The sequence below is a fragment of the Talpa occidentalis genome, unplaced genomic scaffold (genome assembly GCF_014898055.3).
Source record: "Talpa occidentalis isolate TD23 unplaced genomic scaffold, MPIMG_talOcc4v2.1 talOcc4.12, whole genome shotgun sequence".
In the NCBI taxonomy this organism is placed as follows: Eukaryota; Metazoa; Chordata; class Mammalia; order Eulipotyphla; family Talpidae; genus Talpa; species Talpa occidentalis.
This window is the reverse complement of record NW_023601212.1, coordinates 10,259,033-10,272,783: the sequence shown is the minus strand read 5'-3', so window position 1 is coordinate 10,272,783 and position 13,751 is coordinate 10,259,033. Positions and strand designations below refer to the sequence as shown.

Here is a 13,751-nt window from a genome sequence, read left to right as displayed (position 1 = left end):
TCATCCCTGGAACAGATGATCTAGGAAGACCAGAGTCTGGGCCACAGGCCCCTTCCAGGGCTACCCTGCCCCAGACCCAGGCAGGAAGCCAAGGGGAAGAAGATGTGAGGGGAAGGAAGGGGCCCAGGGCCCAGGAGGACACATGTCGGGGGAAGAAGTTGGTGGAGGCCCCTCCCCCATAGCCAGAATCTGGGAGTGGGGGTCGAAGGAGTTAAAAACCTCAGGCATCCCAGGGGTCCCTGGGCACTCCCTCAAGATATCCTCAGGGTCCCATCTGGGAGCTTGAACCCCAGCAGTGTCAGCCTGGGGCTTGAAGCATTAACCCCATGTTTGCCAGTTCTCAGCTTAGAAGTGGGCAGACTCAGTCTATTAACACATTCAGGGTGCCAGTTAGGGAGCCACCCCAGAACCACCCCAGCTACCACTCCCACATCCCCACATGTCCCAAGTCAGCCCTGGACTAGGGAACACACTCCTCTGTAAGCTGCCAGCCAGAGGCCATGGTGCCCACTTCCCAACATCCACACACCAGCCCGCAGCAGCTCACCTGAGACATCTGGGGGCGCAGGTTGACCTCACGCAGGTTGATGGCATGGGGTAGCAGGTTGTTGAGCAGCTGACACAGGAGGACGCCATCCCGAAGGGCCTGTGCCAGCTCACACACCTGTGCCCCATCCCAGGTCACCCGGTGGCTGGGCGGCAGCACCCGGCACTGGATCAGCCAGTGAGTACACTGGCGCCACAGTTCCATGGCTACTGCCTCCCAGCCAGCCCGTGCACCCCGGCGCCTCCACCAATGGCTGTCTGCGGGGTTAGCTAGCTACCACTTCCTCTTCTTTGCCTGTAACTGTTGCCCTGAGAGGGGGTGGAGGAGGAGGAGCTCTGGAGTGAGGGGGAGGAAGAAGGAGGGGTGAGCACCTACAGCCCAGCCCCATCCATGCAGGACCCGGCCTCACCAGTGGCTGCGGGTGGAGTCAGGCTAAGTGCACTGAGGCCTCCTGCCTCCTCCAGGTCCCGCCCCTGACAGCGCCCGCTCTGCAATACCCAGCACAAATGCCCCCTGGACTCGCCTTTCTTCCTGGGCCTGTCGCCCAAACCTTTCTCTCTCTGCCCCAATCCCGACAGCACAGGGCTGGCTGGAGGGTGTCTGGTCCTGTCTTCTCAAGTCTGGGAGCACCTTAGGGGGCAGGCCCTGGCCTGCGTCCTCAGGGTTGCACAGAGAATCCAAGTCCCGCCCCTGACAGTGCCGTCTCTGAAACATATGTGGACACCTCCACCTGCCTCCACCTGCCTCCACCTTAGCCTAGCCCAGCCCCCATCTTCACCAGCCTGCACCAGGACAATGTCCTCCACCTTGCCCACCCCCCACCCCGCCAGCTTCCACCCTCACCCCCTCCAGTCTGTCCTCCCCAAAGCAGCTGGAGCACCCAAATCAAGATGTGATGCTCCTCCTCTCCTCACAGCCATCCCCCTGGGGTAAAAGCCCTCCCTTCAACCACAGGCCATATAGGCCCTGCCCCTGTCCACCGCACTGCCTTTGCCCACTCCACCTTCCCCTCACCCTCTGCCCCCCGCCCCCCCCACACACACACCTGCCCTTCTTGGTGTTCCTCCAACACACCAGCGTGGTGCCGCACAGGGGCCAGCAAGGGCAGCACTTTGCTCTCCCAGTGCCCTCTGCCTTGGGCAACATCACCTCCAGCTCACTCACCTTCTCAGAAAGCCTTCTCAAAGCCCCCCGCTGCAGATCACAGCCATTTTCCCCACTGCACAACATCCTTTCCTATTCCCGACGTTAAGTCCTAATCACTACCCAACAAACCTGATATTTCCTTATATCCTTGTCTCTTCGGAAATTTCTCTCTTATGTTCACTGCACCCCTGGACACCTCTCACCCCTGCACTTCGCATGCTCCATAATATTTGTTGAATGAGTGTAGAAATGAAAATTCTATTGGCTCTCTCTCTGACATCTACCCTAAATCCATCCTTTTATGACCCCCCCATGCCCACCACTCTCTCCTTATAGACTCAGCGTGGTTTGTTAATTCATTCGTCAAACAAACATTTGCTGTCCTCGTCGCCCTTATCACTACCTCAAACCACCTCGTCTGTGAGGTCTGTCTCCCCTCCTCTACCCCACCAAGCCGTGAGCAGTCTCCCCTGCCCCTGCACCCCACAAGGAGGTGTGGCCGCTAGGGAGCGCTAGACCCCTGCACTGAGCACACCCTGACGCCCTGCGCCAACCCTAGGCGGGAAGGGGTCGAGGTAAGCTGCCCCTCCTGAGCCTGGCGTCTTCCACACCGCGGGGAAAGCCCAATCTGGAAATTCCCAGCTTTAAAATCCTACTGGCACCAAAACATTTCACCCTCCACCATTCTTGGTCCTCTGTGAGTCAATTTCTCCGTCTGTCGGCGGGGGCAGTGGTGGCAGGGGCAGGGAGCAGGAAGGTAAGGCTGGACCCTCCAGCCTGCCCACTCAGAAGCCGGCCACCTGGGCCAAGTGGCTTAGCCGTCCAGGGCCTGTTGCTGCCTCTGGAAAACGGGCGCTGTGGCCGTCGGGCGGCCCACCTGTGTGAAAACGAAAGTCGTTGAGGCAGATGGAGCGAGTAGAAGGGCACGCAGCAGGCACCCGACACAAGAGTGCTTGCACACTGCTGTTTTTATTGAGCCCCCAGCACGCGGGGCCTGGCGCCCTCCTGCTGCTCCACACACCCCCCCTTTCACGCGCCGATCTCCGGGAGTGGGGCTCGAACCCGCGACTCCGTCCTCCCGCCTGGGAAACCACCGAGGGCCGCCCCTCCCCCCCGCCCGAGGTCTCGCTCAGGTCCACCGGCCGGCGCTGGGGAAGGCCGCCGCGTTTCCCCGTATCTCTCCGCAAAACCTAAATAGGGTTTCTTTCCGGAAAACCCAGGGGGGCGGTCTGGAGGAAGCGCACCCCGCCGCGTCACAGCACAGGCGCAGCGATCCCCGGCGGGCCAGGAGGCCGGGGGTGTCGCCCCGCCCCGGAACCCCGGGAGCGGAAGAGCGAGACGACGCCCCACCCCGGCCCCGAGGGCGCCTCGGGCGGATCCGAGGGGAGCGAAGAGGCCGCGCTCGGAGGGACCCGCTGTCGGGTGGGAATTCGGGGTGTATTCCCTGGGGGCGGGGCGAGGAGTGGGCGTGGCCAGTCGGAAAGGTGGGGGCGACACCCAATGGGGTAGGTGGATTCCTCAGGGGGCGTGGTCTGAGGCAAAGTGGGTGTGGCCAGAGCAATGACAGACTCTAATAGGCGGGGCGGAGCCGAGGGGGCGGGGCGAGAGCCTGGACGCCGCGGATGCCGAGGGGGCGGGACCGTCGGGGGCGGACCAGGTGGTTGGACCTGGTTCCCACCTGGCGCGCGCGACCCGGGAGCCTGCGCCTGCCTGCGGCGCGAAGGGAGGGACCCGGAGCCGTGCAGCGTCAGGCTGCGGCGCGCACCTAGTCTCGTGGTGGCTCCACGGGTCCAGGACGAGGTGAGTGAGGAGCCCGGGAGACCCCTGGACCGCCATCGGCTTATTGAGGTGGGAAATCCTCTCCTTTCCAGGTGGGTTCACGGACTTGCAAGGGGAACCTGGAGCGGGACGTCCCGCTCCGCGAGCGTCTGCGGACGTAGAAGGGGTCGCCGAGGGCCTGATGGGGTCGCGGAGCGTCCGTGCACCTGCACTTGGTCCCCTCAGCGTGTTTCCTGGGCAACGCGGAGCGCGTCCCTTATTTCCACGTTTGCTGTACCCCCACCTGGACAGCCCTTTCTCCAAGTCTTTGCATAACTCTCTCTCCTTCCCCTATCTCGGCTCCTGTGCCACTTCGTGGGAGAGACCTTCCCCACTACTTACTTGAAGTACCTGCCCCCTCCGGCTTTATCACATCTCCCAGCTTTATCACCTTCGTTGATTACTCTTAAAAATTGTCTTGTTTATCCATTGTGTGTTTGGAGGGTTTTTTTGTGTGTGTGGGTCTTACCCTCCAGATGGAGCTGGGCTGAGTCTTGGTCTTTTTCTTGACTGTATCTTGACTGTATCCCCAGTACAGAACAGCACACACTAATGCTCGATCAATCAATATTTGCTCAATGTCAAGTCTGAGTCCCCGTGTTCATATGTGTCCATGGGTCGTATGTGCAAGGGGCTGGCCCCCTGCATGTCTGCACATGTACATGGTCTGTAGGGCATGTGCTTGCCCCTTCCCAACATCCCTCCTGATTCTGCCCACTGCCTGTCTCCCCTGCCCAAAGACACAGAAATTGTTCCAGAGGACAGGGCAGAGACATGCCCGTGGCTGACCTGTGCCCACACTGAGCTCCACCCGCCCTCCCAAACTAGCCAGAGCCTTGTCCCGTGACCCACCTTCACACCACTAAGGGGGACACAAGATAGAGGAAACTGGGGTTGGGGGCTCTTGAGGCCCGAGCTGAGGCTGTCCTACCTGACAAAAGAAAGTGCACAGGCATCTGGGAGGCACACCTGGCATTCAGGTATGCAGTGCCTGGAGCCAGCAACCACCCAGCACCCCACCCTTTAGCCACCTAAGGTTTATCTGGAACTTTCTGGTCCTTTTAGGCCCTCAGCCAGGCTGACTCAGGAGGCAGGAATCCTGCAGACTCCACCAGGCCCAGAAGACCTTGGGGTGAGTGTGGTGTGGCAGACTGCCCCCCCATCCTCCCATTCAGGGTGATCTTTCCCACAGGGCACACAGAACCTGAAGCTTGTGAGATGATTGAAGGAATCCCAAAGGTTCTAGGGCCTAAATTTGACCATCATCATAATAACGAATTACAACCATTTGGAAATATGCAATTGCCGTTGGCTAGCATTTCTACAATCTGGGACCACTTAGTGCCCTTAATTTGGGAAGCAAAGTATAGGTTAGCTTTTCTTCCATCTAAGAATCCTTGAGTGTGCAAATATTAATAAATCGCTACATTGTGGATGTTAGTAAATTCAATTCCCCCTGTCTGGTATGTACTTTTACCCAGAGCCACCTGGCTCACTCCCTCAAAATCCTTCCAGTTGTTACTAAAAGAGAGCTTCCCAAGCCACCCTATGGGAAACATTTACTTGCATCTTGTACCACTTCCTAAATTCTTCACTTAGCTCTCTCTGATCTGTTTCCTCACCTCCTTATTTATTAGCTTAGCCACTGTCTCCCTCACTAGAATGACAGCCCACTAGAGTTGATTCAAACTTAGTTGATGAATCTTTACTGTCTACCCTAGGGGAGGGCAGGGACCCCAGTCTGTTTTGCTTGCTGCCATGTCTCTAGTGCCCAGAACAGCATCGGGGCCCACAGAAGGTACCCCATGAATATTGGTTTGATTAAATTGGTTAATTACATTTCTGCAAAATGTAGTATTATTCACCTGCATATCAGTGGCATTACTTTTGAAAGCCATGCATAGGTTAATACATCCAAGAATCCTAGGGAATGCATGATTGTTTTCATGTAATCACAGCCAATTCTAAAGAGACCCATAATCTGATTTTTATATATATATGAGAAATGTCATATAAGTTACATCTATATAATCTGTATATGAGTAATTTAGATTTCATATATATATATGTGCATATATACATATACATGGCATGGAGAGACAGCAGGCTCAAAATGGAGTCACTCGCACCCACATGAGTAAGTCAAGATTTAATATCTAAATTAATTCCAATCTCGGTCTTTCCCTAATGTAACATTTAACCAGAATTGCCTGGTCAGCATGATTGGGGTGATCTGTCCAACAGACCCCTCCTTCCACATAGAAAGGCAACCGAAGGTTACAGAGCCTAAACAAGTCCTTTTCGTATCTCACTACCTTTCTGTCTATAAGAACCTTCCATTTTGTACAACTCTTTGGAGCTCTTTCTATTAGTGGGCTACTGCCAGATTCATTAATCATTCAGTAAAGTTAATTAGATCTTTACATTTATATGGTCAAATTTTTGTTATTTAACAAATAACAGATAAGTAGACAAATAGGTACAGATAGATGGATAGACAGAAAGATGATAGATACGCATTTTAAATTTTGATAAGATATGAGCAGCTGTCTCCAAAACTGAGGGGATCATGGAAGGACCAACCTAGTCATTGAGGAAGCTTAGAAAGCAAGAAATAGTCTTCTGTTTTGCAGATGCGGAAGACTGAGGCCTATGGAAAAACAGAGCTCATCCCCAGCACCCTCTGCCCCCAAGCGCTCCATGCAGCTGCCACAGAATGAAGAGGACTTTGCCAGTCAGTCCTGGTACCACGGCCCCCTGTCTCGCCAGGTAGCACCTCTGAGGCCCTTGGCATTATCTTATGGGGCCTCCCGGGTCCTGGATGAGGGACAAAGGGTCAAGGGAGGCGGGGGACTGGGAACTGTTTTGAAGCTTGGTTGACGTGATAGCATGTCAGTCCTTCTGTTTAAATTATCACTGTCTTTGGGATGGTGTTGAGGATGAAGACTGAAAAGGGTCCTAACAGCCCCAGACCACCCTTTGGCTCTGTCTCTCCCTCTGGAGGCCATTAGGGTCATCTCCCTTCTAGCATCTTCCTCTCAATCCCAGTGCCCCACCCTCATCTCCAATTTAAGAGTCACCCTCAAGAGTCCTAGGACCCTGGGCTTCCAATCAAATCATGAAGGGCAATGTAGCTTAGTGATTAAAGTCCTGCACCCTGGAGTCAGGTATCTTGGGTTCAAATGCCAGCTTGACAGTTTATGTTCAGTGGGGCCTTGCGCAACGTGTTTGGCCTCTCTGGGCCTCAGTTTTCCCATCTGTAAAATGGGGATAATGGTACCTACTGCTTAATTTTAGTAAAGAATTAAAAGAATTCATGTTTACACCTAAAGTGTCTGGCACATTGTATGAGCTATCCATGTGTTCACTGCATGTATGACTCAGTACCCAGACCTGCTGCCAGCTCTGCTTTGCCTCTCTGTGTCATAACCCTCAGTCCATTTTAACATGAGCATTGGTGGCTGGCATAAGACTGCGTGAAGATTTTTATAAAGGATTTATGGGGCACAGTCTATCTGCAAGGATCCAGCTAATGACTTCTCTTGAAGCCACATATGTATAACAAAGCATTTATTCAGACTGGAAGTTGCATTAGTCAGCATCAGCTAGAGGCTGTAATAAACATTCCCAAGATGGTACTGTTAACACAGTAAACAGTTATGTGCTTATTCAGGTCATGCTCCAAGGTGGTTGGGAAGGGGGTAGGTGCTTCTCCAGAAATCAACAGGATCCGAGTCCTTTCCATCACGTGGCTCTGCCATCCCCCAGGGCTTTGGGGAGACTTAGTTGACAGATAGGGAACAGAACTTGTAGAATTGTGCAGGAGGTTTTTATGGGCCAGGTCTGGAGGCTTCTCACAGTGCTTCTGCCCTCATCCCATTGGTCAGGTCTTGTCATACAATGACTAACTGCAGGGGAGTCTGGGAAATGTAGTCGAGGCATTACCCATGAGAAAAGGTAGTTGGATGCAAAACTACCCAGTCACTTGGGTGGTTTTTCTTGGAGGGCGCATCTCACCATTAACTACTGATCTGGGCTCACACCTAAACCTCCTGCCCCCCTGGTCTTCACCCCCTTCTTCCTCCAGAAGGCTGAGGTCCTTCTTCAGCAAGATGGAGACTTCTTGGTCCGTGCCTCTGGGTCCCGTGGGGGCCATCCTGTGATCTCCTGTCGCTGGCGGGGCTCAGTCCTACACTTCGAAGTGCTCCGTGTGGCCCTACGTCCCCGACCAGGCTGGCCCACAACGCTCTTTCAGCTGGAGGATGAGCGTTTCCCAAGCCTGCCTGCCCTGATTCGCAGCTATGTCACTGGCCAGCGACCACTATCCCAGGCCACAGGGGCGGTGGCCTCCAGACCAGTGATTCGGGAAGGGTCAATGCGACGCAGCTTTAGCGAAGATTCCCTCCAAGAGAGCCCAGCTCAGATAGAGCCTCTCAGGTACACACAGGCGCTCTACCTCCCAAACAAAGCCCAGTCCCGCCAGCGCTTCTCGCCCTCAGCCCTATCCACAGCTGGGGTCACGTCATCATGGTGGTGGTGGAGGGCTGCCCAAGAACAGTAGAATGTTGAGCATTCACAGCCTCTACCTCCTAGAAGCCAGTATAGTCCTCCCAGCCCCACCCACCAGTGTGACAATCAAAAAATGTCTCCTGACTTGTTAAGTGTCTGCAGGGGGACAAGGCCCCCTGGCTGGAATCTACTGGTCCCAAATGACTGGATATAAGGATTTCTGAGCATCAGTGGGGGTGCTCTGCTCGGGCCAGGGCTATACATCTCCCCCATCTCTGTCCCACAGAGCTAGGAAACGGAGTGAGAGCCAGCCGGCAGGCTTGGAGCATCTAGGGCAGTCACAAGAGGACCCCTTTGTCCCAGGTAAGGCTCATCCAGGACAGCATGTGGCTCAAAGACTGGGTCTGTCACACTGCCTGAATGACCTTGGACAGGTGATTTCACCTCTTGGAAATGGGGACAATATGCTTTCAAAGTTGTCATACGGATTTAAAAACATACAGGAACTTTGTAAGTACTTAAAAATGTGAGTTTACAATTATTCCAAGAATAATTGTTCTTGGAATATGTGGCCTGACCATGGTTGACCTCTATAAAAACTTGCTACATCCCCTCAAGCACTCCAGTCACACAGTCTTCCTTTCAGTTGCCGGAACCTTCCAAATTTATTCCCACCTCAGGGGTTTTGCACTTAGTGCTTTTGCCATTGGAAAGTCCATTCCCTTAACCTTTCCGTGAGTGGTTCCATCTCTTCTAACATGGGTTCCTCAAAACAGTTGACCCTGACCATTCTACCTAAAGAAAGCGTACCCCTCTATCCTATCTACCCTATCTGCCCTTCCCTGCACCTCCAATTCAACATGAACCCTCAATGCATGCCAGGCACTGTATTAAGTGATGAACTAGATCAATGAATGAGAAAGGCAAAGATCGCTACGAGAGTGGAGTTAACCCCCTATTAGAGGAAGGTGGATCATAAACAAAAACGAGTCAAGTCATCTATGCTTTGAGGTAAAAATTAAAGTATAACAGAGTAAGGGAGGTTGGAAGTATGGAAACAGGAGTAAGTGTTGCAATTTGAAGTAGTAATTAGAAAAGGGCCTTGTGGAGAAAGATCTGAAGGTGAGGGAGGAAACGAGGTGGGAAAATGAGTGTGAGAAAGGTCTAGGCAGAAGGAGCAGCCAGTGCAAAGGTCCTGGGGCCAGAATAAGAGTTTTACTTATTCATTCAACCAAAAGGAGGTGAGTGCTGCTAAAGCAATGGAAGTGAATGGGAAGTCAGAAAGATCTGGGACTCAGAGTATGAGGGCTTTTTTGAATACTGTATGGATATTTTAAGATTTATTTATGCATACAAGAGCTGGGGTACAGGCCAGAGGTGCGGGGGTAAGAGGATTCACCAGAGACAGAGTGGGGAACAGAACAGGAAGACTGACCGAAGTCCGCTAAGGGGAGCAGTGGGCGAGTCAGGAGAGGTCTGCTGCGCCATGTGGGTTGCTCCCTGGCGGCCAGGGATCGAACTCGCGCTGCAGAGACTGTGGATTACTTCATAGTGTGGTGCTTAACCCCTTGTGCCACCAGGGAGGCCCCTATTGTGTGGATATTGGCCCTTACTCAGAAAGATCTGAGAACCATGGGAAGGTTTTAAGCTACAACAATACTGTCTATTTAATGCTTGGTAAATAGTCTCCCAAAAGTCTGGGTGCAGTTTCAATGGTAATAACCTCAGAAGTAAATGCATCACAAACTTAATAAAAGACACCATTTGAAAGTTTGATAATTCAGTTTCTTTGATGCTTATGTAAGTTTTGTTAATTTTGAATAATGTATTTTCATTTTCATTGTTTCATCAATGCTTATCTTCAGAGGGGCAAAAACAAAGAATTTACATTTTAAATATAGTATTCAGAATTCACAAAAGTGCATGTCAAGAAAGTTTGTTTCTAGACCATTTTTGTAAAGTGTGCAGCATTTATATTAATAAAGTTGTTAAAATTCAAAGCTGCACCAGGATAGATTGGGATACCTGATTATTGGCCAAAAAAGCCGAAGAACCAAGATGGTAGTAGCACTTGACCCCCCCAGCCCACCCCACCCAGCTATCTTTATGAACCCCCTCTTGTATGATCCCTAGGAGCCTCCACCATGCTCACATCTGTCCTGCCACGGATGGGTAGTGACCCCATGTTGCTGAAGGCCCCAGCTCCTGTGGGGACCACTGCCTACAGCCTCAGGGCCTCTGATGGGCAGCTCCATGCCAAGGCACCAACCAAGCCTCCTCGAACTCCATCACTGGTACTGCCTGACCCCCCAATGTATTGTGAGCTGGTGCCTCGAGTGCCCAGTGCCCGGAGAACATCCTCTGGCCACAGCTGCCCAGAGCCAGAGGCCCCATGGTGGAAGACCCATAAGAAGGAGGAAGACAGATATTTCCTAAGACCGCAAGCTGAGGTCTCCCTCTGTGCCCCTGACAACCTCTTCTGCCTGCTGGGAACCCAGAATCGGCCCCTGGAACCCAAAATCCTAGATACCCTCCGGGGCCTGTTCCTGAAGCATCATCCTGAGAGCACCGCCCTCCACTTGCTATTGGTAGATTGCCAGGTGGGTTACCTGCCAGGTCTCATCCCTAGGCAGAGCGGAAGCCAGAGCAAGACCCAAACACAGTTAGTTACAATCTAATTGCTTTCCTGATTCTCCCCTCAACCGCCAGGCAACTGGTCTCCTGGGAATGACCAAGTCTCATCATCTTGACCCAATGGGGGTCACCTCTGGCCTAGAGCTGCTCCTGCTTCCTGGTGGGCACTGCTTGAGACTGGAACTCCTAGAGAGGTGAGCTAGTCTCTTGGGATTTCCAGTTTCTCCAAATCTTCCCACATTCAACACCTCTCGCCCCAAGGAGGAAGTGGGATGGGCAGTGCCACCTCACATCCTCCCTCACCCCTGCTTTCCAAACCTCCCCACTGCCCGCAGACCCTTGCCCTTCACCTCACAGGCAGGAGGCGCTTTCTCTGGCCGGCGCGCTGGCGGTGCTAGGCTGCACGGGATCGCTGGAGGAGCGCACAGCTGTCCTGAGGGGCCTGGTGGAGCTGGCACTGGCACTGCGACCAGGGGCGGCAGGGGACCTGCCTGGACTGGCCGCGGTCATGGGTGCCCTACTTATGCCCCAGGTGCGGGGGACGCAGAGGTGGTGAGCGCAGATGACGAGGAAGAGGGGGAAAGAGGCATGTACGTTCAAGTCTCTTCCCCAGGTGTCCCGCTTGGAACGCACATGGCGCCAGCTGCGCAGAATTCACACCGAGGCGGCGCTGGCCTTCGAGCAGGAGTTGAAACCGCTGATGCGGGCATTGGATGAGGGCACGGGTGAGTAGAGCCCACCCAGCTCTCAGCATCATCCTTAACCAGTCCTAGGCCCCTCCCTCTGCAGCACTCCGAACCTGGAATTCCTCACCCCCCCCCTTAATCTTAAATTCAGTCCGTGCCCTAGGCGTGGCCCTGGACGCAGGTCTAGGTCAGTGCTAGGCTCTGGCCTCCGTGTCGGGCTCCAAGCCCTGCCCCTTTAGCCTTAGATTCTACCTGGGCGCTAAATTCCCTTCACCATAGGCTCGGCCCTCGTTGCCCTAGACCCCATCTATGTACGAGGCTTGGTCCTGAACCCCAGCCCCGCCCCCACTGTCCTAGGCACTGCCCTGACCTGTCCAGCCTTAGACCACGCTCCTGACCTGTCCAGCTGTTTGAGGTTTGAGGTTCCCCCTTCTTAGCCTGCTCTGAACGCTGCCCGTTGCTTCTGTCCTTGGGTGCCTTCACCCAATGTGCACCCTCTTCAACCTAGGCCCTGCCCTCTGCCCAGATTCCTTCCTCCACAGGCCCCTGCGACCCTGGCCAAGTGGCGCTGCCACACATGGCCCCCGTGGTGCGCCTGCTGGAGGGCGAGGACCTCCCCGGGCCGCTGGAGGAAAGCTGTGAGCGGCTGCTGCGCACTCTGCAGGGGGCACGTCAGGTGGCCTCCGACACACCCAAGTTCCAAGAGGTGGCGGCAGGGCGCCTGCAAGGTGAGCGCCCCTTGTGCTTCTGGCTGCCATAGGGTCCCGACTCCAGGAGCACCCCTCATGTGCTAACCTGTGACCCCAAACCAACCCAGCGAGACCCCACTCCGGCCACACCTCCCAGAGTCCCACCCTAAAGGGGACGGCCCCACCCCCAGCAGGCTCTCACAGGAAGCACTTGATGCAGCTGCAGTGTTGACAGGAACAATGCCCTCCTCCCCAAATGGGGGGAACCCAGAGCCGGTCCATGGGGTCTCCGTCCCACCTTTACACCTGGGCCAGCCTCCCCTCTCCTTGAGGATCTTAATCCCATTTGAACCCCCAGCACCCTCCAAAATGACTGTCCTCCAAAATGACAGCTTCCCCACCCCACCCCACCCCCACTGTGCTAAGAGCCATACTTCCCTCCTGTCCTGGGGCAGCCCAGATTCCAGAATCTTCTACCCGGGTCATTCTTGCCTTCCCTGGCAAAACTGTGGTATCGCCTAACCACGTCTCCCCAGATTTGTCACAGAGGGCATTAGAAACCCCAAATTCAGCCAGGACAGGTCCTCCTGGCACAGCCTCTAAGGTGGGGCCCAGAGCATCTTGCAAGAAACACTGCTCCAGTGCCACCTGGCAGAACCCCCTAGCTCAGAGCCCCACAGACACCCCCACCCTGCAGAGACCAAGAATCCTCTCCCTGCTAACCACACCCAGTTAGTTGTCCAGAGTACCTGGGGCAGAGTCCCTCCCGGCCCCTGCTGGGTCAAAGTCCCCAGGAGTGAAGGCAGGTGGCAAAGGCCCCACCTCCAGCCCACCTGGCCCCACCCCAGGATTCCAGCCCAACCCGCTGCTGAGGGAGGCCCTGACCACTGGCTTCCTGCGGAGACTGCTCTGGGGAAGCAGAGGGGCAGCCGCACCTCTGGCCTTGCGACTTGAGAAGTTCCAGCATGTCCTCAGCATCCTGTCACAGCGTCTGGAGCCTGACAGCTGAAAGCACACTCAGACACCCGGATGCCAGAGAACTCCAAAACTCAAGGAAGTAGTCCCAGGTTCGTCACAAACCAAAAGCAGGGGGGTTGTACACCCTGCCTCACAAAAGGGCGATGGACCAAATTATTAAGGACCTACCCTGCTCTCTAAAAACTCACAGGATCCCAGGGAAGCTTTTTCTCTCACACTAAACCACCCAGGTATTTGGAGGCTTCGGTGCCCTCTTCTACTTCCCCATTCCCCCAAACACATCCCACTAATTGTGAACATGTGGCTTGTAATGGTAAGATAACTTGCAGATCTGTAAGAGGCCAGAGTTCAAATGCCTTTTAAAAGCTGTGTGACCTCCTACAGGTCGCTTGAGCTCTCTGTGCCTGCCTTCAACATTTAAGACTACTTTTTAGGGGTTGCCCCAAGGATTAAAGCTCAAGTTTAAATGAGCACATGGTAGAGAATGACTGGTATACAGTAGGTGCTCAATAAACACTACCTGTTTCAGTAAGCTGCAATGGATATGGAAAGATAATTGGTACCCTTCTAACAATACTGGAGCCAGACAAGAACCCAACTTCCCAAAAGGGGCAGGCATGTGGCCAAGGGGTACCCCAGTCTATCTCCCCTTCTCATTCTTGGTGTGGCCCCTAAGGAGGGTGGCATTTGAATATCCAGTCCAGTATCTAAATCTAATAAGACATGGACTCTCCAAGGACTTTA

At 54.1% G+C, this 13,751-nt stretch overlaps 2 protein-coding genes across 3 annotated transcripts in view; one reads left to right on the top strand and one right to left on the bottom strand.

Annotated features, from left to right (window-relative positions):
- The window catches only part of VAV1 (vav guanine nucleotide exchange factor 1), a 52,725-nt gene extending 51,891 nt beyond the window's left edge, over nt 1-834 (bottom strand). Inside the window, exon 1 of the mRNA XM_037505219.2 lies at nt 548-834. Coding sequence (XP_037361116.1) covers nt 548-751 — 204 coding nt within the window. The 5' untranslated portion in view covers nt 752-834. The remainder of the gene's footprint in view (nt 1-547) is intronic.
- Nucleotides 835-3,478: 2,644 nt separating this feature from the next.
- SH2D3A (SH2 domain containing 3A) lies at nt 3,479-13,740 on the top strand. Of its 2 annotated transcripts, XM_037505218.2 has the most exons (11): nt 3,479-3,493; nt 4,577-4,643; nt 6,145-6,280; nt 7,599-7,948; nt 8,307-8,383; nt 10,154-10,620; nt 10,730-10,848; nt 11,012-11,186; nt 11,268-11,379; nt 11,883-12,068; nt 12,878-13,740. In XM_037505218.2, the coding sequence occupies exons 3-11, from the start codon at nt 6,164-6,166 to the stop codon at nt 13,036-13,038; spliced, it is 1,764 nt and encodes a 587-aa protein (XP_037361115.1). In that variant the 5' UTR covers nt 3,479-3,493; nt 4,577-4,643; nt 6,145-6,163; the 3' UTR covers nt 13,039-13,740. The 2 variants fall into 2 exon arrangements, with proteins under 2 accessions (XP_037361115.1, XP_054549056.1); XM_054693081.1 differs by lacking the exons at nt 3,479-3,493; nt 4,577-4,643; nt 7,599-7,948 and having other exon boundaries at nt 6,228-6,280.
- Nucleotides 13,741-13,751: the final 11 nt, after the last annotated feature.